General features: G+C 52.6%; 1 protein-coding gene and 1 long non-coding RNA gene across 4 annotated transcripts; one reads left to right on the top strand and one right to left on the bottom strand.

Annotated features, from left to right (window-relative positions):
* Positions 1 to 2,475: 2,475 nt before the first annotated feature.
* LOC139828744 (uncharacterized) lies at positions 2,476 to 24,952 on the bottom strand. Its single transcript, XR_011740636.1, has 3 exons — positions 24,688 to 24,952; positions 22,158 to 22,285; positions 2,476 to 2,839 (listed from the first exon to the last, which is right to left on the bottom strand). It is a non-coding gene; the product is annotated as an uncharacterized lncRNA (long non-coding RNA).
* On the top strand, positions 20,687 to 26,074 carry TRH (thyrotropin releasing hormone). Of its 3 annotated transcripts, XM_071812881.1 has the most exons (4): positions 20,687 to 21,082; positions 21,172 to 21,224; positions 22,076 to 22,312; positions 24,503 to 26,074. In XM_071812881.1, exons 3-4 carry the CDS (start codon positions 22,123 to 22,125, stop codon positions 25,087 to 25,089), a joined length of 777 nt encoding a protein of 258 aa, XP_071668982.1. In that variant the 5' UTR covers positions 20,687 to 21,082; positions 21,172 to 21,224; positions 22,076 to 22,122; the 3' UTR covers positions 25,090 to 26,074. The 3 variants fall into 3 exon arrangements, with proteins under 3 accessions (XP_071668982.1, XP_065702094.1, XP_071668981.1); XM_065846022.2 differs by lacking the exon at positions 21,172 to 21,224; XM_071812880.1 differs by lacking the exons at positions 20,687 to 21,082; positions 21,172 to 21,224 and having other exon boundaries at positions 22,040 to 22,312.
* Positions 26,075 to 27,208: the final 1,134 nt, after the last annotated feature.

Raw genomic sequence — 27,208 nt, 5'->3', positions numbered from 1 at the left:
CCGACACCAACCGAGCGGGGACGGAAGATGCGAGTGATAGGTCACAAAGCAGATGACTTGCAAACGTCCTGAACCGGAGCAGGAGAACCAGGAGAGAAAAGGGCTCATTCCAAACTGATGATGCTCTGTGGCACTTGCCAGAGAAGACCAAATGCAGTGTCTCTGGGACAGACGCTCCTTTTATTATTTGCTTTGGCTCACAAATCAGACATTATTTTCTTGCTTTGTAAACTGTTGACTCTGGTTCAAGTATTTCAGAGGCCAGGACACTGCCAAGAGACTCTGCTGCCGACCCAGGTTGTGCCGACCTCCCTCAGCTCCTCGTTTCGGCCCCTGCGGGTCCAGCCCGCGGAGCCCCCTCAGGAACCAGCAGCACAGCAGCTCTCACAGTCACTGCCCCCCCGCAGAGCCCGGCCCAGGCAAACGCGCCCAGCACAGGCTGGCGGCAGCCCCGGCCCGCAGCTCAGCAGGGCAAACGCATTTGCAGGCTGAACGAACCTCCTCTTTAGGTCCGGTTCTGCAGGTGCTGAGTTTTAGCGCTTCTTGTTGAAGCAGGAAGGACTCAGCACCCGTCAGTACCAGACCCTTTCTGTACCTGGAGCTGCAGGAGGTGTTTCACAGACGCGCAGACGGGTTGAGGTGGCAGGGCCGCCTGTCCCTGTCCCTGTCGTGTCCCGTGGATGGGTCGCTGCTGATTCCCGCGGTCCCCACGGGACTGCAGGGAAACGCGCACAGATTCTCCTGTGGCGAGCACAGCGCCCGGGGCAGTGCGAGCGTCACACACGGGCCGAGCGGAACCCGCTTTTCTGACGCAGCAGTGCCACCTCCCGCTGGCGTGCCCTCACTGCACCGGGCCGCCCCGCAGCCCCTCCCCGCCCGCCCCGTCCCGGGGGCTGCCCTGGGCACCCCCGGCTCCGCCCCCGCGCTGCCCCGCAGCTCCTCCTGCCCCGCAGACACCAGCCCCGCCACCCGGGTCAGTGCCCGGTGCCGTGAGCAGCCCCCGCACGGCCCGCAGACACCAGCCCCGCCACCCGGGTCACTGCCCGGTGCCGTGAGCAGCCCCCGCGCGGCCCGCAGACACCAGCCCCGTCACCCGGGTCAGTGCCCGGTGCCGTGAGCAGCCCCCGCACGGCCCGCAGACACCAGCCCCGTCACCCGGGTCACCGCCCCGCGCCGTGAGCAGCCCCCGCACGGCCCGCAGACACCAGCCCCGTCACCCGGGTCACCGCCCCGCGCCGTGAGCAGCCCCCGCGCGGCCCGCAGACACCAGCCCCGTCACCCGGGTCACCGCCCCGCGCCGTGAGCAGCCCCCGCACGGCCCGCAGACACCAGCCCCGTCACCCGGGTCAGTGCCCGGTGCCGTGAGCAGCCCCCGCGCGGCCCGCAGACACCAGCCCCGTCACCCGGGTCACCGCCCCGCGCCGTGAGCAGCCCCCGCACGGCCCGCAGACACCAGCCCCGTCACCCGGGTCAGTGCCCGGTGCCGTGAGCAGCCCCCGCGCAGCCCGCACTGCCCGCCAGCGCTGCTGCAGGATCCCACAGCGGCTGGGACCGCTCACAACACAGAGCACGGGACGTCCACCACTGCCATTCCTGGACGCATCGCTCCAGAGGGTCTGTTACACTTCATGTTTTATCCACGGCCCTGGCGATCACCAAGAACACCACCCGCAGATACAGAATTCACAGAGCTCTCAGGCCATGATGCCGCTTTGTTTTTCCTGCTGGCCTAGAGCTCCCGGCTTTCACCTGGGCGACACAGAACCACTTTTTTAGACACTGACAAAAACCAATTTTATTTCTCCGGGGAACAAAGAATGAATTGTTAGGATGTACCTGCATGACAGAGCTCTGGAAACATCGGCAGCCTCCATAGGTGGCTCTGGCGTGACTAGTCTGCAGCAGAAAGACACTACTACTGCACACAGTGAGTACCATGAACACACTGACACACACACAGAAACAGAAGGGTCAGACCAGAACTGCAGATACTGACAACTTTCAGGACAAGCACACACTCAAATTAGGGCTGAAACCTGTTTCCTATCTAGTGTCTGGGTTATAGTTTTATATTGGTCCTTTACTGCTTACTACAGAACTGTACCCTGGACGTGGAAGTGGATAAAATATTATTTCCTGTAAAAAAAACCCAAGCTCTTCTCTGATCTGTAGCCATTCCAGACATTTCCACCATTTTCCTTTCACACCGTTACTGCACTTTTCCTTGGGTTTGCATTTCTAACTCAAACTTAGTTGCACTGAACTCCTGCCTGAGAATCAGGAGAGAAATGGTTTCACCGTTCTGTTGGAGAACGGGAAGGATGCTGAGCGGAGGTGGTGGCTGAGCCGGCCCCGGGAGCAGGGCCCTCATTCAGGACACACGGACAACAGAGCCGCTCTGCCTCCTGACTCCTGACCTGCAGCTGCGCCAGGAGCTGAGCCCGCGGCACCCAGTTACAGACACAGACAAGGGGGTAGGAAAAGCGGGTTTATTCACACCAGTTCGCTGCTGAGGCAGATTCAGGAAACGTGGAGAGATTTAGGTCAGCTAGAAATCAATAAACAAACCTATTATTATTATAATTCACAAATGCATTTTTGCATCATTTTCCCTCTACAAAGTTCTTTGCAAGCTTCAGCTGAAATACCTAAGAACCTTTTATCCACTGAAATGCAGCTTCCACTGGGTTGCAGCCGAAATGTGGCAAGTGCAGGTCTTTGATGCGGGAGCAGGCTGTGAAGCTGGACTGGTACCGTTGCAAGAGCCGGCTGGTGTGGGCTGTGCTCCGGCCGTGCTCTGTGAGCTGCACACACACCCTGCCCAGAAGCACAAATCAGGCTGGGGAAACAAAAACAAGGAGAAATGCAAGAATGCAGGAAGTCCCTGTTTTCTGCCTTTTTTGTTCTGTCTTCCATTTTAACTGTGAGTATGAGAGAGAACAACGGGATAGAGTGGCTTGAGAACAGCATTATGCTGCGTGCCCTGAAGTGCAGAGAATCAGCGAAGGAAGCACCTGATGCTGAACTTCGTGATGCATTCAGTTTCTGAAGTTCACATCTGGATGGAAACATCTGAATTTGGCATATTTTGGTCCACAATTAAAATTACATTCTACAGATAGGAATGACGTCACGATACCTTGGTGTAACTCGCTTTTCTGTGTTTCCAAGTAGCAATAACAAAATTTGCTCTGGTAGAAGACAAGATACTGATATAAAGGCTCTAGAGAAACACCAGTGGTTTTTCCAGCAGCATAAAAAGGGCTGTGACAGTTCCATTTCCAGGCTAAATAAAGAAGGCTGCGGAATCCTCTTTTTAAAAGCTGTGCACCCATTTTCAGCCTCACTCAGTTTACAGCACCCAGGGCTGCAGCAGCTCTCAGAGCACTGAACAGGCTGCTCCTCAGCCTGCTCCACAACGGCCGTGCGACCCTGTGCAGACTGACCTGCTGGCTTCCCGTGTCCCCACAGCCCCGGGGACCCGGCCACCAGCGGCCAGGCCCCCGCGCGCCGCGGCGCTGCCGCTGAGCCTTGGCCGGGGACAAGCATCCCACAGGCGCTGTGCCAGACTCGACGTGACACGGACGGGAAACCTCCCACCTCAGGACAGCGCGGAGCTGCTGCCGACGTTCGTTACAAACGCTGCACATCCAAAGCTTCCCGTGGCGCCCCGGGCGAGCCCTAATGAGTGAGAAGCGGCCGGCAGCACTCTCCCCAGCGCGGCAGGCGGTTCCACGGGGCTCCTGAGAGCAGCGGGGGATGCGGAGGTGCCGAGGCAGGACGGGAACACGCGGCAGGAGGCCACGAGAGGCGCTATCGATCCAGTCACTGGAATGAGACGTCCCAGAATGGTTGTGATCAACCGCAGGGTTTACTGACTCAGAACACGGGATCAATACTCAGACACACAGCTCGGGAGGAATGATTGGTGGCATAATGAGTTTCTCTCTTTGTGACAGCGAGTGCTGAACTCCCAGTTCTCATACACTGGGAGAGAAAAAACGTGTTTCCGTTTTCCAGTGTCAGTAAAACTCGCCAGGTCTGCCATCTTTCTGGGATGCATGCGGAAAACGAAGCCTTTGGAGGAGACAAGAAGGGCCCAGGCAGGTGCAGGGGACCCAGCGGCGTTTCTCAGAGACTCGGTGCTTTCAGGGAAGTACAAAGTCCTCGTATCCTCCCCCAGCTGAATTTACTGGTAAGAACCTTTGTGAGAACAAAACCGGGTGTTCTTACAACAAGGAGCCCCGTGTGCTGGGAGTACTGCAGCAGAAATTGTGGATGGAAGGTCAACAATAATGATGAGGCTGCAAATTTTAAAGACTAAACTGAGTAGTGTAAGATTACCTATTTAAGGGCACATCCTGAGAAATTTAGGTTCATTGGGCCTTTTGTTCTAGATCCCTGTATGCAGTAAGAAATGAGAAAACACAAGCACAGACAGAAGCTAAAAACAGCAATAAAATCTAAAATACTACCTGTGCTGGGAGAGATGAGGTGTCATTAGAGAAAAGAACTCTTCTTCAACTTAATTTTTTGTTTCTATCAATCAGCTCAGTATCTGAGCAGCAAAGGGGGATCCTGACGGAGGGGGACTGGTGTTTGACATCACCCCCCGCCAGCCGATCCTGCAGGGTCCTGCGGGCGCCTGCACTGCAGCACACCCTGCAGAGCACGTCCAGACCCCATAACGAGCTGTGAGCGCTGGGCTGCCCGGCGAGGCGGCCGGGAACTGCGCAGCACGGCACATCCCGGCTGCGACCCGCGCCTCCGAAACCAGCTCCTGCCACAGCTGCCTCTGCACGGCCCGCTGGGCCAGACACCCATCTCAGCTGCACCAGAAGGCTCTGAGGAATCACTTCCCTGACTGCCAGACTGCTGGCTGGATGGGCTGCGCAGTCTCAAAGTTCATCTGACTGGAGAACAGACCCAATATAATCAGTCAAGTCAACAGAAGTAGATCCGGACACCCCATGGGAGAGCTGGGAAAAGGGACAGGAGGGTGACAGCAGTGCTGTGTTCCACAGCAGGCGGACACTGGGAACAGGAGCTGGCCCAAAGGGAAGCCATTCCCCCAGCAGAGGAACCGCACCACGCTGCGCCAGGCAAAGAGCGGGGGTGCTCTGGAAAGGGCAAGGGCGCACTGCTCCCTTCGGCAGAGTCCGAGACCAGAGCAGTGGGCTGGGGCGAACCCCAGCAGAAATGCTGCATGACGCTAGTGAGCTAGCGTGATCATTACGAAGTTTAAAAATGGTTTTAAAAATGACTAAGGAGACAATTTGTGAGAGCAATCAGAATCCAACCCTGCCCTTACTCATCAGCCTGTACTTGTAGTTGCGAATGCTCACACAGACACAAAAACGTTTTATTTAGGGATACATCATTTTACCAGCTTTCTTCCAGCCCTTCCACCCACACAAAAAAGTGGAGTAGATACACCTCGAGCTTCATGATGCTGCAGCTTTGCTCAGCAACCACCTCATTTTCTGTAATGAAGTGAGTACATACCTACTCGGAGTCCAAGATTAAAACAATCATTTACTTTAAGTGCTCTGTAGTGCAGGCACCTTCTTCACGTGGTTGAAGATGCTTTAGGAAATCAAAGCAGCAAGCAGAAATAGTGAACACAGAACATGAGTTATCTGTACAGCCCAAATCATACAGATGTTCTGTTTATTGCTTTGTTTTACACAGATGGCTAAAATTTGTCATGCTCCACACAAGAAGGTTTTCCTCTCACTGACTTGGTCAGACATTGAGAAGACAACATAGAAGGTCGTTCTGTCCTCATAAGCAAGGCTGCCAGCAAAGAAGTTTGTTCTACTTGAGGTACTGCTGGATCAATAGGTAAGAGGCTGAAAGGAAATGTAACCTACCAGGAATAAAGACGCATTTCGCAGGAACAATGTGTTGTCATTAGGCATAATTGGGCAAATGGTGATGTGGTCTGAAAGCCTCAGCTGATCATATTCCCTGAGTGCGCTGTCCCACTGGGGACAGGGGCGTTAGATACGCCTTGGTTGTACTGCTGAAGTGGAGAGCAGGTGTGGGAGAACAAACCGCCTTGTTATCCCTGCTTTGCAAATCAATTCTTAATCACTCTGCCTCTTATTTCCATACCAGATTTAACTTTCTGATATTTATGAGAGCAACTTGGCAGCTCCCCCTTTGTGGCTCAAATGAGTAGCAGGTCCAAGAGATTTCTGTAAGGCTTTTACTTCCTAGTGCTGGTGCACGTGGTTCATTTCAGGTCAGAACCAGCAGCTCTCATGAGACACAGCACAGAAAGCCTGTCCGCAGCCCTGCTGAAAAGGCAGTGCCAGTGCTCAGCGCACAGCTCCACCATCTCCTGTTTCACGGTGTGAGTATTAAAGTGTTATAAATGTAAGACTTTGGTATATGAAGCCCAACTTACATCCTCTATTTCCATTCAGAAGTCACTTCTCTCCTTCTATTACTTCACTACAAGTACCATCACTTACAGGATAAAACTGGAAGCAAGAAGAAGACTGCCAGGACACTCATGGCATGTTCGCCTTTGAAATAAGCTCGGCTTTGGAACAGTCTGCTGGTCACACTGGATGTGCTCCAAGAGACATCTGCTCCAGCAGGTGTTGATGGGAAGCCAGGGCCAGGAGGCTCGGCATGGGGATGAAGAGGAGTTTTCAGTCACTGTTGACTAGGGAATTCCATGGGAGTCAGAAGGAAATACATGTTCCCACATATTAGCACTATGGCTGGTTTCATTTCTTTCTTGTAAGACATTTTTGCTGAAGAGATGCTGACAGGTTTGTGAACAGAGGAGATGAGGAACAGCCGCACATCTCGTGCGGTGCCGGGGCGGGGTGGGACGCGCTGGAGCACTGCGCTCCGACACCGGGTGGCAAGCCCTGCTGCAGCGCTGAGGCTGCCAGCGGCATCCCGACTAATTGCTTTGTAATCTCCACACACACAAGTGAATTCCTATGCCCACCATCCTCTGCTCAACAATTATCAACAGCAGTACACATTAATGGCTTGATTAATAAAGGAACTTTTAATTAAAACCTAAAATAAACTGGCATTTGACCCATCAGAGAAGAAAGTGGAAGGTACTGATTTATTACCTAGCGGTGCACTTCACATAACGAAGTTACTGCAAAGCCAACGTTTTCCCTTCTGTGTCCAAGAGCCATGATGGGAGCAGAACAAGCTGGTAAACTAGGACATCAATTAGGCACAAAGATCACAGCTACTCTGTGAGAGACGTTAAGTTTGTACAAAGCGTTACAGCTCCCGTTTTCTGCGCGGTGCTGTTCTACGCGTCGGCGCAGCACCATGCACGGAGCGCACGCGGCGCTGCAGGTGGTCAGGCTCCGCCACCATTTCCACTGCCAAGCCCAGACAGGCCACAGGTGTCCTCCTGTGGCTGGCGGTGACTTCCAGAAGCTACATCAGCGTTAGGAAAGGCTGAGAGTCCACCAGCTCACTCAGAAACCATCATGAGGATCACTCCTTGTGCTGTGCCAGGCTCTGAGATCCCAGGACCACCCCTGACAGCAGTGTCAGTAGTTCTTTGGAACTGTCAGTGTAGGAGTGGTTTGGATGCAGCAGTGACTCATCACAAATAATTTCTCCTTACTGTGGTCTACTCTGTTTAGGTACTTAGTCTGCTTCTCCTGTCTAGCTTCTCTACGAGCTTCTCTTCTCCAGCTCTCAGCCGGCCCTGGCCCTGCTTGGATACCACGTTGCCTGTGGATGAGGAGGAAGACAGAGCAGGACCAGCCTGGCTGCAAACACCGTGACCCACACCAGAGATGGGTCAGCCTGGCTGCAAACACCGTGACCCACACCAGAGATGGGTCAGCCTGGCTGCAAACACCGTGACCCACACCAGAGATGGGCCAGCCTGGCTGCAGACACCGTGACCCACACCAGAGATGGGTCAGCCTGGCTGCAAACACCGTGACCCACACCAGAGATGGGTCAGCCTGGCTGCAAACACCGTGACCCACACCAGAGATGGGCCAGCCTGGCTGCAAACACCGTGACCCACACCAGAGATGGGTCAGCCTGGCTGCAAACACCGTGACCCACACCAGAGATGGGCCAGCCTGGCTGCAAACACCGTGACCCACACCAGAGATGGGTCAGCCTGGCTGCAAACACCGTGACCCACACCAGAGATGGGCCAGCCTGGCTGCAAACACCGTGACCCACACCAGAGATGGGCCAGCCTGGCTGCAAACACCGTGACCCACACCAGAGATGGGCCAGCCTGGCTGCAAACACCGTGACCCACACCAGAGATGGGTCAGCCTGGCTGCAAACACCGTGACCCACACCAGAGATGGGCCAGCCTGGCTGCAAACACCGTGACCCACACCAGAGATGGGCCAGCCTGGCTGCAAACACCGTGACCCACACCAGAGATGGGCCAGCCTGGCTGCAAACACCGTGACCCACACCAGAGATGGGTCAGCCTGGCTGCAAACACCGTGACCCACACCAGAGATGGGTCAGCCTGGCTGCAAACACCGTGACCCACACCAGAGATGGGCCAGCCTGGCTGCAAACACCGTGACCCACACCAGAGATGGGCCAGCCTGGCTGCAAACACCGTGACCCACACCAGAGATGGGCCAGCCTGGCTGCAAACACCGTGACCCACACCAGAGATGGGCCAGCCTGGCTGCAGACACCGTGACCCACACCAGAGATGGGCCAGCCTGGCTGCAAACACCGTGACCCACACCAGAGATGGGTCAGCCTGGCTGCAAACACCGTGACCCACACCAGAGATGGGCCAGCCTGGCTGCAAACAGTGTGACCCACACCAGAGATGGGTCAGCCTGGCTGCAAACACCGTGACCCACACCAGAGATGGGCCAGCCTGGCTGCAAACACCGTGACCCACACCAGAGATGGGCCAGCCTGGCTGCAAACACCGTGACCCACACCAGAGATGGGCCAGCCTGGCTGCAGACACCGTGACCCACACCAGAGATGGGCCAGCCTGGCTGCAAACACCGTGACCCACACCAGAGATGGGCCAGCCTGGCTGCAAACACCGTGACCCACACCAGAGATGGGCCAGCCTGGCTGCAAACACCGTGACCCACACCAGAGATGGGCCAGCCTGGCTGCAAACACCGTGACCCACACCAGAGATGGGCCAGCCTGGCTGCAAACACCGTGACCCACACCAGAGATGGGCCAGCCTGGCTGCAAACACCGTGACCCACACCAGAGATGGGTCAGCCTGGCTGCAAACACCGTGACCCACACCAGAGATGGGCCAGCCTGGCTGCAAACACCGTGACCCACACCAGAGATGGGCCAGCCTGGCTGCAAACACCATGACCCACACCAGAGATGGGTCAGCCTGGCTGCAAACACCGTGACCCACACCAGAGATGGGCCAGCCTGGCTGCAAACAGTGTGACCCACACCAGAGATGGGCCAGCCTGGCTGCAAACACCGTGACCCACACCAGAGATGGGCCAGCCTGGCTGCAAACACCGTGACCCACACCAGAGATGGGCCAGCCTGGCTGCAAACACCGTGACCCACACCAGAGATGGGTCAGCCTGGCTGCAAACACCGTGACCCACACCAGAGATGGGCCAGCCTGGCTGCAAACAGTGTGACCCACACCAGAGATGGGCCAGCCTGGCTGCAAACACCGTGACCCACACCAGAGATGGGCCAGCCTGGCTGCAAACACCGTGACCCACACCAGAGATGGGCCAGCCTGGCTGCAGACACCGTGACCCACACCAGAGATGGGCCAGGGACGGTGTTTCCTGCTGCCAACAGCAGCTGCAGGCAGCCCGAGTTGCGCTCCCAACGCGTCCCTGCCGCCTGTCCTCCCCCCAGCTGGAGGGCTTTGGGCCCACACTGGCTGGGTTGGGATACAAACCATAATGATTACGTGGAGCAGCGCTATCATTAAAGAGTGCAACATTTTCTCATTTGTGCAGAAATACGTATCTAAATTAAATGCAGAGCTGCTAATGAAACAATAATATTTACTACACACTTCACTACCTCATCATAGCTAAACATAATTGAGTTGTGTTCCAGTTCTACCTGGCAGCATTCTGTGAAGAACCATGTCATGGTGGCCCCAGAGGCCCTGGAATTCTCACTGGTAAGCAGTAATTAAACAAATGCCTGGGATCTTTCTTTTCCTAAATGAGCAGTTAACAGCAGCCCCTGCCCTTGATAAAATCGGCGAAGATCAACAGCACGATTTGTTGCTAGAATTACCGGCAGGTCTCCTGACTTCGGGATGAGGGCAGGGTCAATCCCGCAGTCTCTGTCCTGGGAGCCTCCAGCCCTGTGCCAAGACGTTCTGGCCCTTCCTGACCCCCCTGATCAGGATGCCGAATTAAATCCACTGGGCTGAGCAGTCCCTACGATTTGTGCAAGCAAGGATATGGTATAGATAGGAGAAGGAGGAACAAGACTGCCTCTTTGAGTGCATACTTGCAATTAGATCTGATGACGCTGAACAGTGACCCAGTTGACGCTGGTGTAACCAGGCTGCCCAGTTCTGCCCTCTGTGTCTCCAGCTGTGTGGCTGTGCTCTGTCCCTTGCACCAGCAATTACTTATAAAACTAATGAGTTTCTTTAACCAAGGTAACAGTCTGAGGATGACCACCAACTGCTGCTCAATTACAAGGTCACCAAGGCAGTACTCCATCTCCCCTCCGCCCGCAGCCCCCCGGAAGGCAGTTTGCTCTCTGCGCCAGGTACCCCAAGGGAAAACGCTCCCCTGGCAGAGAACCCTGGAGGAACTACAAGGCCTGTCACCCAGCCAAAGAACACAATAAAGCTTCTTTCTCTGCTGTTTAGTGGCTAAATTAGGAAGTCGGAGTGTTCTTATTTTCAATCAGGTATGAGAAGTAGCAAGACTTAATTTAAAGACATTTTGTTCAGTCAGAAACATCTAAACAATCATTGATTGTTTTTCCTTGGCTGTGTGAGCCTCTCAAGCAGCAGAAAGCCGCCCGGTGTGCAGACAGGGAGCAGCTTGCCGCGGCCAGGCTGCCCAACACCGCTGGGGCCGTTTGGAACAGGGGCTTCAGCAGCCGCTGCAGCACCCACCGAACATGCTGAGATCAGATTCTTTGTGAGGAAACTTATTCCAGAGCCTTCTAAGCGTCATAAAACCAATTGTTTCAGCATCACTACAAAGAAACTTTCTTCTGAGACTAGACATCAACTTCATTTGACGTCTTCCCCCATATCACAGCAAAAATAATAGGCAGTCACTTCATGAGTCATTTGTTTATCTCAGTGTCTTTGAAGCATGGATATGATCAAGGACAATTAACATGTTTTCTGAAGCAGGAAAACATTAAATAACCAAAGACCTTTAGCAGCCTCTAGCGATATCAAATGAGATGATACAGTATCACTCCTTTAACCGGATCTTTCCACTTGGGTTTCCAGGAGATAGCACCCAAATTCTGCTAAAATGGCAGGCTTATCCTAGACCTGAAGCTGATCCCCCGCTCTAGCAGGGCTCTGCTCCCTCTGTCACCGAGAGGGGCCCTGGTCGCACACGTGGGCACTGTCACATCCACTGGCTGATCCCCCGCTCTAGCAGGGCCCTGGTCGCACACGTGGGCACTGTCACATCCACTGGCTGATCCCCCGCTCTAGCAGGGCTCTGCTCGCACACGTGGGCACTGTCACATCCACTGGCTGATCCCCCGCTCTAGCAGGGCCCTGCTCGCACACGTGGGCACTGTCACATCCACTGGCTGATCCCCCGCTCTAGCAGGGCCCTGCTCGCACACGTGGGCACTGTCACATCCACTGGCTGATCCCCCGCTCTAGCAGGGCCCTGCTCGCACACGTGGGCACTGTCACATCCACTGGCTGATCCCCCGCTCTAGCAGGGCCCTGCTCGCACACGTGGGCACTGTCACATCCACTGGCTGATCCCCCGCCCTAGCAGGGCTCTGCTCCCGCTGTCACCGAGAGGGGCTCCTGCTCAGCACCCAGCCGCTCTGCTTGGCACCCAGCTCCAAACAGAGCCCAAACCGAGCCCGATGGAGTCACTGTTTTTCAATAATAGCACAAGTAGTTGTAAAGGTCAATAAGATTTACTCTGGTGTTGGCTTAGAGATCATTTGTTACTCAAATGACAAAGGTACCGTGTTTATAAAGCACAGTGATCAATGGCACTACCTGTACATCAGGCAATCCTTGGCATTTCCATGATTTCTCTGTGCAATAAGACTTGAGCTCCACCTACTCAACATGAGCTCAGAAATAATAACAGATTATTGCTGAGATCTTCCAGAAAGTATTTTAGAAACAGTCTATCAGCTTCTTGTTATTGATGAGCCATTTCAAATGTCAAAATGTTAGGTCACATTTTTGAATAATAGTTACAAAAATGTAATGTTATGAAAGTTTTGACTGCCTCTTCCATGATGGCCTCTGAATCAATCATGGAAATGCAGGTCTAAAAACAACACCTAAGAATATTTTCTTAGTTGTTTTACTTTTTTATAGTTTGCAGATCTATAAGCATTTACTAGGCGACCTATAGATCATCACAGAGCAAATTTAACAAAAGGTTATCTTTTATTAATGACCTTTCACCCATCCTTTGGAGCCATTCCAAAGCCCGCACCCTGCGGAAGCCCCGAGGAGCGACGGCCGCCCCGCACGCAGGGACACAGGGAGCCCGCAGCCGCGCGCTCGGAGCCTGCCAGGCCAGCACGGGACACCGCGAACCCGGCAGCAGCTGCGGGCAAGGACAGAAAGGAATCGGAAGGAGAAAACGGTTTCTTAAACCATCAGTGGTTTGCAGAAAGATCCCTGTGAAGTTGCCCATCTGGCAGATGTTACATCGTCGCTTACGGGCCAAGGGAAGAGTTCATATCACAAACAGCCCCACCAGAGCTTCACTGGAGTCCAGTCAAACACAACTTTTCTATTTACCATTTTCTTGCCTTAAATTTGCATGCCAGGCCCTTTGGCATGAAAATGAATTCTACTTGCTTCCAAAAAAACAAAGCAAAACAAAAAAACAAAGCCCAAATATTAACAACACTTCTCTTGTCACCATCTGAGACCTTCAAAGCACATCACAAGCATAGCATCAAAAGTCATTGTATCGTAGCAGTATCCCTTATTTGCGGACAGGGAACACAAAGCTCACGTATTTAAGTGTCTACCTAATTTCAGTTACCACCTATGAAAAGCCTGGCTCTGATTTTAACTGCGGTTGGATTTCTGTCTTAATGCAGCACTAGGAGTCCCAGAGCAATTCAATGGGAGAGGCAGAAATAGAACATGTCCCAATTCCCAGACTCCATTCTCACCAAGTGACCACGTGGGCTCCCAGCTCGGTGCTTACGGAACATCCCGGCTGTGCTGTCCGTGGCTGTGAGCCATTCCGAAGGGCTCTCCGTGCACCCCTGCTCACACCCGGCTCAGCCGCGGAGCCCAGCGGCACAGCCCGTGCGCCCCGGCGGGCACGGAGGGACCGCCACGCCAGCCGCGCGTGCCGTCACACGTCCCTCGGGACATGCGCGGGTGCCAGCGCGGCAGGGCCACAGGGGAGCCACGAGGAGACCCCCGAAGCCATTTCCAACCTCGCTACTCCTCCTGGTCCCAGCATATACGTCACTGCCCAGGTGCGTGCCTTTAGTGTCCCATAAAGCGTGATGTCCAATATCTGGCCTATAGAACAGCTTTAATTATAATCTCTGCCCCCAAATGGCCCCTGAATACCCACTGATTCGCACTTCATGCTCTTCGCTTGTAAAAAAACCCATTAAGCACCAGAGGAGAAGTCTGTTGTTATTACAATGACTAAGAAAGTTATAAAGATGCAAATTACATAAAGGTCTTTGTGGTTATGCAGCTAGAGGTACAATATGAACGTACCTGACTTGAACAACTGGCTGTGGGGATCTTCTTCCCCCTGCCAAGTCTCTCTGTTGTGCACCCAGCTTCATCTGAATGACCATGGATGATGGGCAGGGTTCTAAACTGGATCCTTTAGGAACTTCCCTCCTGTTAACCAGGTAATTCACTCAGCCCTCCCCAGAAGGGACTTGCTGACCTGTTGTGCTCTACGCGATGTGCGCATCTCAGCGCCGTATCACATCTCTGGTGGCTTCTGTGGGCAGCCCAGTCCAAGCTGTAGCTTTTCCCCATTGGTTTCTAAAACCAATCCATATCCTTGGTGCAGCAAAGGTTTGAATTTTAAGTACCAGCTTCCAGTTTCACTGGTGCCCTTAGTGATGGGTGCGAGTGATAGAAATAAAAAGCCCCTAACGATTCTCTTTGCCACGTGCTTTGCAGATACAGTGGGACCAACAGGCAGTACCAGAACCTGTAATTGTGTCACTGCTGCGGGCTGAGATGGTCCGTGCTGGAACTGGAGACCAAAACGTGCTCATCCTGCTGGTAATGCCAAGCGACTGCTTTCTTATGAGTCTGTCCTTACAAGGGGGAAGAAATCCTTGCCAAGATAAAATGCCTGTCTTCTGTCACTGCAGCAAAGCTCACAAACCAACTGTAACCCGGCCCCCACCAGCTCGGTGATCTACAGCTACCAAAACTCCTGCAATATCATATTTATAGCCAACGCAACTGGCGTGATTACTCCATCTCTCACTTGCTCAGTCATTTCATGTACATATAGGTGTATGAACATACACATGGTAGGTGTAGGTACATGCAGGTGTATGTTCCATGCTCGATTATGGTTCTCTACCATAATTAAGACATGTTAGCAGCAAGTGTAAAGGAACAGCATATAGGAAACAAATTAGCATGTTACTCCTTTAATTGCTATGGGAAGTAGTGACCTCCTATTCACAAATCTCCAACTGCCTTTGCAAGTTGCTGGACGGTTGAAGCAGCCCCATTTCTGCCAAGGAAGCTGATGCCCACCATTTCTGTCTTACAACATCAAATCTCCCTGAGTCTCTTCTTGCTGCATCGTGAAACTTGACTCAACCTGAAAACATTGTTTTAGCAAAGTATACTGAGCTGTTCATTTTCTTTGTCCATTTGGCATTGGAAGTGAACAAGAATCTCTTGAGTGCTGTCATTAGCAGCTGTGGAAAAACAACAGGCTGGGCAGCTGGGGTTTTCTGGTGCCTGGGGCATAAGGTCCTGCTCGTTTCATTGAGGGACATTATTTGGCCTGAAAGACCCTGGACTGTGCCCGAAACAAGGGACAGGGCGCAGAGATACGCTGAAGACAGCCACCTTCTTCCCAAATCGAGGGCTCTCTTGACTAGAAAACTATACAAATTGCTCTGCATAAACATTGCAGAGATAATTACAAAATAAAGAAACATTACAGTGAATCCATTGAGATCTTTAATTCCAAACTGCCACTATCCCAGAAGGAACAAACTGTGAGTTAGACCGACTCTTAAGCATACAATTAAATCTGTCGGGTTCTGACTCCATAATATGCTGTTTAATATTGAAAAGTCTGTCAGTAAAGCTATATGTGGGATTAACGTCATAACGCTTTGGGTTTGCTTCCTCATGAAACTGTAAAACAATTTAGCTGATATAAGCAACATGCTATTTATATTCCTTTTGGCAACAGTTTTAATGCTGTGTGGGACACTCTCTCTTCCCTCTAATATAAACGCCTTGCCTGGCCTTTACGGATTTAAATTGGTGTGGGGAGCTGTGTGCATTCCATGTGGAATTTACTCAGTAATTCTATTAAGAGCTTCCCTGCACAGAAATTAATGTTCTCATCTCATTCAATACTCATACTATTCATTATTAAAAACAGAAGGCCTAATCTCTCCCCACATTAAGTTCCCTCACAGGATTTTCTATTAGTTTCAAGGAATTCAAAAGATCAAGTTTCAACACTTGAGTGTGTGCAAAACTGCGAAGTGCTGGGTTTACATTAGAGCAGAAGCTTTTGCCGTTTCTGGGATTTTTGAGAAGAACGTCAATTCGAAGGTGCAGAGCCCTCAACGGCGGCCGTTCGCTGCGGCTCCTCGCCGTTTCCAGGTCACAGTTCGAGTGCCATGCAGCCCTACCCAGCGGCGCTGCTCACGCTCCAGCAGGCCCTGGGGCCGGCTCGCTGCCCCAGCACCAACAGGCACCGCCACCGGCTCGGGACCGGAGCACGGAACGCGGCACAGGAGCTGCCTTCAGCTCCCCTCCTGCATTGCACATTTCCAGCTACTGGAAATGAACAGAAACGCCGGTATTACTCCTCAAGCTCGTTTTCCGGCGGCTGTAGCAAAGTCCGCGCCCCGCTGCGCCGCTGCCTGCGCGAAGCTCCCCCGGGCGCCGCCGCGCCGCGGCCCCCTCACCGCCACCAGGGCACCGGCACTGCCCGTCGCGCCGGCTCAGCCACGGCCGCGAGCACGAGACGCAACTCGGCTGCACCCTGCCGCGTTTTACATTTGACACGAGACTAGTACGTTAGGTGTAACGCCTTCTATATAGTGACTTCTGTCACTGGGAAAAGCTCATGATTTGGGGGGTCATAAAGTTGTTTTTCAGTCCTAAGAAGAGAGACAAACTTTCAGACACAAACGCCTTTTGTCAGCTCTAAGAAAGGTCTGTATTCCTGAAACTTCACCTGCCTTGTACAACTGTACCAATCATAGGGGCCACATGAAGATCATTGTGGCTGTACCCACTCTGGCATTCTCATATTATTAAAATCAAGATGAAGAGAAGCAGGAATTACACCTTGCACAAGAATACAGCACATCCTCCTGCAGGCCGAGCTATTTACAGATCCTGATGCAGGAGAAGCTGCATTTTAGAAAGGATCACACAAGGAGAGAGTTGTCCACCCAATACTGATCTCCTGCTCCATCGCCTTCTCTTGCATCAGCTCAAGGAACAAACTGTGCTTTTAGATTTTCTAGAGAGAACAAAAGATCCGATTTGCCTCTCATTTCTGTTAGCAAACAAGTCATTCCTAATTTACAACACTGTTAACAAGAGCTCAGATAGAACAGCTTAGATCTGCAATCATTGCAAGAAACACAATTCAATAAATAAGCAACTGGATAAAATTGTTTAAAGAGATGAGAAGCTAGAAACTGCGGTCCCAGTGACAGCGTACACCTCACAGCAATGAACGGGATGCTTTAAGCAGCCCGTGGAGATGTTTCTCTCGGCCTTGCACACAGAAGCAACGCCATGGGAAAGATGTGTGACTTGTGGTGTGCTACCGAACACCTGAGCTGTTTTAACGAGGGGCTGGAGCAAGTGAAGGGCTTCTGGACCTGCTGCCTGACTCTGCCACCACACCTGTACGCCCCAGGGCAAACCACTCCAACATTCAGCACCTCCCAGTGCAACCGGTGACAGTGCAGAGGCAGGTGGCACATTAATTCCACACGGCATTTTTGTATCTTTTAGTTCAAGAGAAGAAGAGCAGTTTCCATGACAACTTCTACATTTCAGGGTTCCCAGAGCGATGACTGCACTAGAGAAGACCAATGTACTTCAGTCACCCATCTCCAACAGTGGCCGGAGCCAAGCGTCCCAAGGAAGATGTGACAGTGCAGAACTCTGCAAGGAGCACCTTCTGCCCAGCACCGGGCTGGCGGAGCCGACTGACGGCACAGCACACTGTCCGTATTCCTTAGAACACATCAGGTTCGGGCTGTCCGTGGGCTGGTGACAAAGCACAGCTTGGAAGGTGGCTCTGGAGTTGGAGAAAAGAAACTCCCCCTCCTACCCAGGAACGGAGTGCACAGCGCCGTGAGTAACTGCAGCGAGTGGGAGAAAGGACACGCACACCTGTACAATAAACCTCCAGAGCCTTTTACATAGAAAAATCACCTGCTGGGAAAATGAAACAGAAAATGTGGCCAAAGAAAAGCAAAACAGAGTTCTAAAAAGTAAACATATCAAAAAGAGATAGTTTTCCACCTGTGAAATAGGAAAAGGACATTGTTAATGAAACAATTTGAGGTGCTTGAATTTAACTTTTTTCTACTAAATCAGTCAGAAAAATAAAGCCTGCGCAAAGGGCCAGGCGCCCGGCTGGAGGACGCGGCCATCGCGCTGCGGGCGTGTTAATGTGTTAATGGCTCTGCAGCCGCAGAAGCCGTGCGTGGGGAGGCAGCTGTAACGCGGGATTCCGTCCCCGTGCTCTGCAGGGACTCCAGGGATTTCAGTGAGAATGAAAACAGGCTGACCTCTCTTCACCAGCCTCCTTCAACAATTCCTGACATTCAGTTTCTGTCAACAGATAAAGGAACTTCTTTTATGAAATTCTGGTTATATTAAAGAGAACACAAGCCAAATTTCACACTGTAGAGTTCCACTGAGCCTGACTTTGGGATCCGGGCACGCAGCAAGGTGTCTCCGGGCAGGAACCCCAGCGGACTGTCCTGTTCACGCTGGCACGGCGCCTGTTCTGAGACAAGGGATCCGCAGCCCCGCGGCCACGAGGGGTCTGCTCGCCATCCTGTGCCGCGTACAACACCCGCGCCGGCACCCAGGAACACAACCGCAATGCCCAGGAGCCGCCTGGGAGCTGCTCCTGTTCTGACCAGGTGCCGGAGGCCCAGAAATCGGCCCAGATTCAAAAAACACCCAAACCCACAACTTCTTCGGGGATGTCCCTTTGTCTATGAGCCTGAAATCACGCAGCGGCTGCAGCCAGGCATGCAGGCCTAAGACACCCCCTCTGTAATACTTCTGTTTCCAAGCACACTTACTACAAAAACTCCATCGCAGTCTTAGAACACAGATGTTCATGGCTGAGCGGTTCCTACTTTCAGAGGATCAGAAAGGATCATTAGCTAAATCTGTCTAATCAAGCTTCACCTGGGTAGTTTGGCTCAGAAAAAAAGGCTGTTGGACTGAAGTATTTCTGCTCCCACAGGTCAGACTGCTTCTTGCTGGGCGAACATTGATCTCAGTACTCCCACGAGGAGAAAGAATTTGTTGCTGAGATGCCCCGATGATCCCGGCCCAGGAGCAGAATCTCCGTCCACTGCCACCGAGATTCCTGCATTCTCAGAGGAAAACACTTTCCTTGCCCTAAACATGCTTCCTCAAATGTCTCACTAAAACACTTGTCCTGCCAAAAGACAACGAATTTTATTTCTAAATCTCCAAGCAACGCAAACACTAAATATAGAAAATTATGTCAACGTTTAATTATCATCATAGCTAGGAATCTGAGTTAAATTAAATTTGCTAAACCTCAGCTTGCAGGTACTAGCGCTTCTTATGCTTTTACCAGCATAAAGACAGAAAACCCCTCGTTGTCATATTCGCCATGTGTAAGGGCATAAATCCAGTAATGCTGTCACCTCCTGCCTTTCTGACAAATGCAAATGCTCCGCTGCACAGCGTGACAGCCGGGCAGTCTGAGCAGAGCACCACGCCGGCTGTGCCGGGACGGGGCTGCTGGCGGCTGGGCACCGGGGTGCCGGCAATGGAGGGGCAGGGGTGCCGGCGATGGAGGCGCAGGGGTGCCGGTGTTGGAGGTGCAGGGGTGCTGGCAATGGAGGCATGGGGGTGCTGGTAATGGAGGCGTGGGGGTGCCGGTAATGGAGGCGCGGGGGTGCCGGCGATGGAGGCGCGGGGGTGCCGGCGATGGAGGCGCAGGGGTGCCGGCGATGGAGGCGCAGGGGTGCTGGCAATGGAGGCGCAGGGGTGCCGGTGTTGGAGGTGCAGGGGTGCTGGCAATGGAGGCGTGGGTGTGCCCGTGCTGGGCAGGGCTGTTGAGGAGCCAATGCCCCAATCGTGCATTAAGATGACTGCTCACATCTGCTGACTCGAGAACTTCCCGACTGCTGGGAATATGGGAGTGGCTCAAGATTTGTGGATAAACTCCACTGGAAAATAATGAGCAGTACAATCAGGGCAAGACAAATTTTCACCCTTACTTCTTCACAACACATAGATACAAACCTAGGTATCTATGCAATCTAATTTTAAAAACGTCCTGCTGAAACCAGGCAATTCCCTTTGCGCGCTTCCTGCCTGGCGCAAGAGATACGCTCTGCGGGACAGGTAGCGGTCTCAATGCTCCATGTGCTCCAAATGTTCTATGTTAAAAAGAACAGCAAAAACGTGGTTAACTGAAGGAAAAATGTAACGAAGGTTAAGAAGCTATGCAGAGCTACTGAAGCCTTCAACCACATGATGAAAACATCCTTTTTTTATTATAAGGCATGCTTGGCTTCAGCAGCTTATCGAGCAAGCACGGTAGCGAGCCAGCAACAGAGTGCTTGAGAACTTCACTGTTCTAAAGACTGTTATTAAACTGCAGTCATACAAAGCTCCAAAGCACGAGCCTTAGCCATCCTATCACTTCTAGGTGGGTGAGAAATTCAATATGTATCACAAATCCGATTCATTCACTCAGTGCTAGGATGCAATACATTCATATGGGAGGCAATATATAATATGCAATTCTTAGGCGTTCCTCAAGTTAATTTGCTTATATGATTTTGTGTACATGGAAGTGGTTCAGCTGTTTAACCTCCTTTCCACCCGTGTTTCTCAAGAGCCACGCTTCAAAGCGTGAGAGGATTTTTAAAAATTCAGCTCAACATGTGGAGCGTTTCAAGTCAGAGACAGACAAGTTATAAGGCTGATCCCACTTAAAGGAGGAATCTGGCTGATGCCAGCGGGCTCTGGAGTGGGCATTTTGTTAGGAGAAATCCGGGGCTAAGCTCCAGACAGCTACTGCTGTGTGAAACAAGCAACTCCGGTATTAATGAAAGCGTTTCAAATCATCTCTTTAGAGAACGCAAAATTAGCAATTTCTGGGAGTCCCACATGAAAATATATAGAGGACAGCAAATAACTATCAGAGTTCTAAAATGCACTCAAAATGCAGATCTCTGACACCAGGAAAAAAGCCACCACATCCCCTGAATGACGTGCCCACTATTTGCATACGGGGTCGGGAGGCAGCACGGTATAAGTACGGAGGCACGAGCCATCCAAAGAGAACGGAGCACCAGTTCTAGTGGATGCTGCGTGTGTCTGCAGCACTAAAAGAGCAACTTTGAGGCTCAGATGTGCAAACAGCTTTAAAGGACTGAACGATCTCCTGGCAGATGCATCGAGCAAAACTCTGAAACTGCAAACCAGGTAATTCACCAAATCGTTTTCTTTTTAGCTGAATGTAACTTTTCCTGTAAAGATTGCTCTGAGCCAAATAGCCTATGTGATATTCTTAGGGCTGTTACCCACGGACTTGATCAGAAGTGAGAGAAACCTGCCAATAAGACAGGTAAAAAACCTCCTTCTCTATTTCAAAAATTCGTAGAAGTTTGTAACATCGTACATTTCTTTTACGTTCCGAAGACATAATTAAGCTAAATGACTGCTATATAGGTATTAAAGATGTATTCCATTCTACTGAAGGAACTCTGCTTACAGGAAAATAAATCCTTAAGTGTGTTAGGAATTCAAGTCCTAGCCAGAAGAAATAAACCCCCACTTGTTATCTGGGCAAGAGGCATTAGAGAAGATGGTTATTCTTGTGTCTCCGAAAAAAACGAGGTGCTTCTCCAACATAAGAAATCTCCCTGCCCAACGGAGCACGGCTGTCTTATTGCATTGGCAAATACACAGACACACAGCTACTTGAAATGTATAGAAACAGATATTAAAAAACCTAACAGACTACGAAAGTTGGGCTTTAACTAAAGGTGGAATGAAAGTGCTGTAAATCCCAGGATTGTTTTAAAATGAACCCTTAGTAAAGGGAGATGCCCTTAGCCTGGTGGAGATCGTTAGTGCGGGTGTATGTGAATGTGAATGTGCCTCGTATGGGGCAACAGTTAACACAGAGCTCAGGACAGAAATGATTTTCCTCTTCACAGAATGCAAAGTGAAATCACTGGCTTTCAGAACTATCTGTGCATCAGGAAGTTAGATGTTAAAATGTTCATATTTATTCTGCCAGAAAAATGAACACGTGCCTGGTTTTAATTATGAAGAATTTAGAGATTCTTTGAAGGATATAAAATGAATGGAGGGGTTAGTAACAAAAACGAGGAAGGAACCTCCTGCGAGACCCCAGTCCCTACAGCAGTGTCAGGTGTGCTCAGTGTCTGGAAATGTTGCTGTTATCGCTAGGTCTGTTTGCTGCGCCCTCTCTCCCACGGGGCGGCAGGAACCCCGCGATGCCGTCCCTCCCGCCGCCACTGCTGCTCCTCACCTTGGCTGCCGTTTGCCTCCACGCGGGGCTGCTCCTTCCGGAGGGCAGGGAGAAGGCGGGAACGAGTCCCCTGGATGACATCCTGCAGAGATCGGAAAGCCTCCTTCTCCAGTCTGTCCTCAAGAGAGCTGAAAAGGAGGAAGAGACCAAAAAAGGTACATATAACACTGGGGACATCCATCTCGTGATGCTGGCACGGTACTAGGCTGAGATCGTTAGATCCAATGTATAGTCCCCAGGTTGCAATGTACATACCTATCACTCTAAGGGGAGGGGAAGGGCCAGAGTCTGCTGCAGTGCACTGGCACAGAGCTCTCTAAAGGCGCTTTCTTCTCTAAGATCTCCCTGCTCAGGCAGTACTGTGCTGAGCAGCTGCTGCACAATAAGAAGGTAGAAGCCTGTCACAGACAACCTGGCAAAGAGTTCCTTAGGGGAGCTCAACGGGGACTTGTGGAGGACATTCCCAGTTGTGGGCCCCATACCCAGTGTTAACTGGGAGTGCTCCATTCGCCTGGTGCCCCAAGCCCTGGCTCCTACACCCGCAGAGCTGGGCGCACACAGGGCTGGGAGTGCAGGGGCTGCTCCAGCGCCCGCCACTGGCAGCCACTGTGCCGAGGGGCACAGCTGGGAGCACATCAGCCCCGGTGCAGCCGCTGTGCCGAGGGGCACGGCTGGGAGCACATCAGCCCCGCTGCAGCCGCTGTGCCGAGGGGCACAGCTGGGAGCACATCAGCCCCGCTGCAGCCGCTGTGCCGAGGGGCACAGCTGGGAGCACATCAGCCCCGGAGCAGCCGCTGTGCAGAGGGGCACAGCTGGGAGCACATCAGCCCCGGTGCAGCCGCTGTGCAGAGGGGCACGGCTGGGAGCACATCAGCCCCGCTGCAGCCGCTGTGCCGAGGGGCACAGCTGGGAGCACATCAGCCCCGGTGCAGCCGCTGTGCCGAGGGGCACAGCTGGGAGCACATCAGCCCCACTGCAGCCGCTGTGCAGAGGGGCACAGCTGGGAGCACATCAGCCCCGGTGCAGCCGCTGTGCAGAGGGGCACAGCTGGGAGCACATCAGCCCCGGAGCAGCCGCTGTGCAGAGGGGCACGGCTGGGAGCACATCAGCCCCGGTGCAGCCGCTGTGCAGAGGGGCACAGCTGGGAGCACATCAGCCCCGGAGCAGCCGCTGTGCAGAGGGGCACGGCTGGGAGCACATCAGCCCCGGAGCAGCCGCTGTGCAGAGGGGCACAGCTGGGAGCACATCAGCCCCGGTGCAGCCGCTGTGCAGAGGGGCACGGCTGGGAGCACATCAGCCCCGGAGCAGCCGCTGTGCAGAGGGGCACGGCTGGGAGCACATCAGCCCCGGTGCAGCCGCTGTGCAGAGGGGCACAGCTGGGAGCACATCAGCCCCGGTGCAGCCGCTGTGCAGAGGGGCACAGCTGGGAGCACATCAGCCCCGGTGCAGCCGCTGTGCAGAGGGGCACAGCTGGGAGCACATCAGCCCCGGAGCAGCCGCTGTGCAGAGGGGCACAGCTGGGAGCACATCAGCCCCGGAGCAGCCGCTGTGCAGAGGGGCACGGCTGGGAGCACATCAGCCCCGGAGCAGCCGCTGTGCCGAGGGGCACAGCTGGGAGCACATCAGCCCCGGTGCAGCCGCTGTGCAGAGGGGCACAGCTGGGAGCACATCAGCCCCGGGGCTGCAGGAGCAGCAGGTCTGTGCCTGCCACCAACACGGTCACACGGCCCTGCCGGGGGGAGAGGGGAGCTGGTGCCAAATGCCCATGGAAAGAATCTTCCTCCCTCTTCACGTGAATGCTGAAAGTTGGTCCTGTGAGTCCAAGACTTCAAGCATTAAAAAGAGCTTAAGACTGAGTAAGAGATACCCCCAGAGTTAGATTGTTGGCTGGAAATAACTGAGCTGGCGCTGAAACGTTCACATCCCTGCTTCTACTCGTGTCTCAGCGCTGCCCTTTCCCTGCGTGCTGACCCTTTCCAGCTCTTCCCCAAGCCCAGCTTCTGCAGCCAATTTCTTCCAGCTGCTCGGCTTCTTTGACTCCCTCCCTTTACCTGAACCTGACACATTTACCTGAGCCAACACAAGGCTTTGTCACTGCATGTCTTCCCATTTCACGGCATCTGGTTCCTAATGTATCAATCTGTCTTTGCTAAAAATGTGCCAGAACTGTTTTGAGAGATGCCATGCAGTGATCACTTTCAAGACCATACAGTTAACTTCACAATTAAATGGGTATAATAAGCAACATATTATGATCCTGTACTGTAGAACTCAACAAATTCCCATTTCAACTTTCTTAGTGAGGATAATGGGGGTTCATTAATGCTGCTCTTTTCCTTGGACAGAAGCAAATGCCCCCCTGCCAGAATGGCTTTCCAAAAGACAACACCCTGGGAAAAAGTACCTAAGTGACCTGGAGAAGAGACAGCATCCTGGCAAAAGAGATGTTGGGGGAGACACGTTTGACGGAGACATTCAGAAGAGGCAGCATCCAGGGAAAAGAGAGATAGAAGACGACCTTGATGGCTACCTGGAGCTGAGAAAGCGACAGCATCCTGGCAGAAGGTCCCTGTCGGATCAGCTGGACGACATCCCCAGTGCGCAGCTAACCCATCTGAATGAGCTATCCAAAAGACAGCACCCAGGCAGAAGGTATTTGATGTACAAGCGCCAGCATCCTAGCAAAAGAGGTTGGAACGATGAGGTAGACCTCGATGACCAAGTCGGGGAGAAACGCCAGCACCCTGGAAAAAGGCTCTGGAATTCTGGTGGCCCCGATGACGCAGGCCCCTGCGACGTTCAGGAGCCCTTCACCTGCAACAAAGGCAGCTTGCTGCTTGATTTAGTACAAAATGTTAGCAAAGACAGGGTAGAACGAAAACGTCAGCACCCAGGAAAGAGATCAGGATGGGAGAGTGAAACAGAGGAATGAGAATATAATTGTGTGTCATTCACATTTGGTGCAGTAAACTGCCAGATCACTAACAAATTCTGTTCACTCCCTTTTGGCTTCCTGCTGCTGACCCCTGCACTTATCTTCTAGTGCATTCGTGTTCCCATTTATCAGCTTTGTCACACGCTTCAAGGAAAGGAACTGAAGGACCCAGCTGAATGGACAGACAAGTACCAAGACTCTTCAACTCCCCCACTTCAGGACGTTAAGAGTGCTCATTTCCCTATGGACCCAGACCCCAGAATAATCCCATTGTGTGTCTCCAATTTTCTGTTCCCAATGACTAAAACAGGCTCTTAAATATCTGTTCTAATATTACTATAAGTGGAATAATTATATGGTTTCCTCTCATGTCAGTGAAATCAGTAGAGAGGGAGAAAAAAGAACAACATATGTCAATTATCTCAAAATGAAATAGAACAGGTTTTCTGTTCTAACTGATACCTTAATGAGACCTGAACCCTTGTGCACTGTCTGTCCAGACAGAAAGCACTAAGCAGAGATAGGAACTGTTCCAGCTGGAACAGATTAGGTGGCTGACCTGAGTTTGACTTGGAACTGGCAAACAGAGCCCCTTCTGACCAGAGGGGCTGCCCAGCGCAGGGGGCAACGCACCCAGAGCACCTCGCCGCAGCTGAGACCCTGCCCGCCGCCCGCCGCGCTGGGGCTGCCGCCCGCCGCAGCTGAGAGCCCGCCCGCCGCCCTGGGGCTGCCGCCCGCCGCAGCTGAGAGCCCGCCCGCCGCGCTGGAGCTGCCGCCCGCCGGTGCTGGAGCTGCCGCCCGCCGGTGCTGGAGCTGCCGCCCGCCGCAGCTGAGAGCCCGCCCGCCGCAGCTGAGAGCCCGCCCGCCGTGCTGGAGCTGCCGCCCGCCGCAGCTGAGAGCCCGCCCGCCGCGCTGGGGCTGCCGCCCGCCGCAGCTGAGAGCCCGCCCGCCGCGCTGGAGCTGCCGCCCGCCGCAGCTGAGAGCCCGCCCGCCGCGCTGGAGCTGCCGCCCGCCGCGCTGGAGCTGCCGCCCGCCGCGCCCGCCTGCAGTCGCCCCCTCCTCAGCACTACACACCGAACCAGCAGACAGCCTCTCCTTCCAGTAAGGGTGTCTGACTGCTCCCCTCTCCAAGGAATGCTCTTACATTCCACGGGCAGACTCCCCAAAGTGTCTGTTTGATATGACTGATTCAATAAACATCAACAGTCAACTCTGGGTGTCCTTACTGTTGTGCAAACACACTGTAAGAGAGTGAAAAACATAAAACCAACCCAAGCTAACCAGAAATAAATCAACTTCAAAGTGTACTTTTCTAGGCACAATCTCCTGGCGTGCTGGTGGTCAGCACCCGGTTACATGTAGAACAGTTCTGCTGCTGAAGCAGAAGGATGGTTTCCACGCAGACAGATTCCCGTTTGAAATCTCTGCCCGTATGACACCCAAGATTACGTATCCGGGCTAAATCCACAGCAACCTTGTCATCTGTTTCACAGCAAACTTTACTAGAAGTCTGATTTCCTGTTCACAGGTCTACACAATACATTTATTGATTTTTGCAATTAATGCACAGTTATTGAGAGCGTTGAGTTATTCATATCACTTCTTGTACCTTCAAAGAGGTTAGAGGTGTCAATATTTTGCTGGAATGTTATTTTTCCATACACAATGAGTATGTTCTCCACTGACATTCATCCTTCTCAATACCATCAAGACACATTAAGTGCCCTGAGTGTTCCTTTCAGACCTGGTTGTTTCCCACTCCGTGCCTCAGAGCACGTCCTAAGTTACACAAGTTAGTTGTGCCATGCGGTTTAGCTACCCCGAGGAAGAATTAATCACCTTGGCGAGTTCCACTGCAGTGAGACGCTCCTGGGCTGATCAACACTTAACGTGGTCTATCAAACAGCTTCTAACTTTGGAGATAATATGCTGTTTGATATATGCAACAGGCAGACTGCTTCTTTAATTATAAAACAGGGGGTTTCTACTTAACGAGTGCTGAAGAAATCCTCAGAGGAGGTAGCTGGGAACACTCTATACACCTCAAATTCCCTCAGCACACTTCCTGGATGTGACACCTTTTCAAAACTAGTTTTCATTTTATAAGCAAAAAAAA

The sequence above is a fragment of the Patagioenas fasciata genome, chromosome 10, assembly GCF_037038585.1.
Source record: "Patagioenas fasciata isolate bPatFas1 chromosome 10, bPatFas1.hap1, whole genome shotgun sequence".
Lineage (NCBI taxonomy): Eukaryota > Metazoa > Chordata > Aves > Columbiformes > Columbidae > Patagioenas > Patagioenas fasciata.
The sequence above is the reverse complement of the archived record's forward strand: the minus strand, read 5'-3'. Positions and strand labels throughout refer to the sequence as shown.

Excerpts from the sequence above, each read along its gene's own strand:
- TRH (XM_071812880.1), top strand. The coding sequence starts at position 22,057 with ATGTTGCTGTTATCGCTAGGTCTGTTTGCTGCGCCCTCTCTCCCACGG. Across the intron at positions 22,313-24,502 it reads GGAGGAAGAGACCAAAAAAG|AAGCAAATGCCCCCCTGCCA; the intron begins GTACATATAACA and ends TTCCTTGGACAG.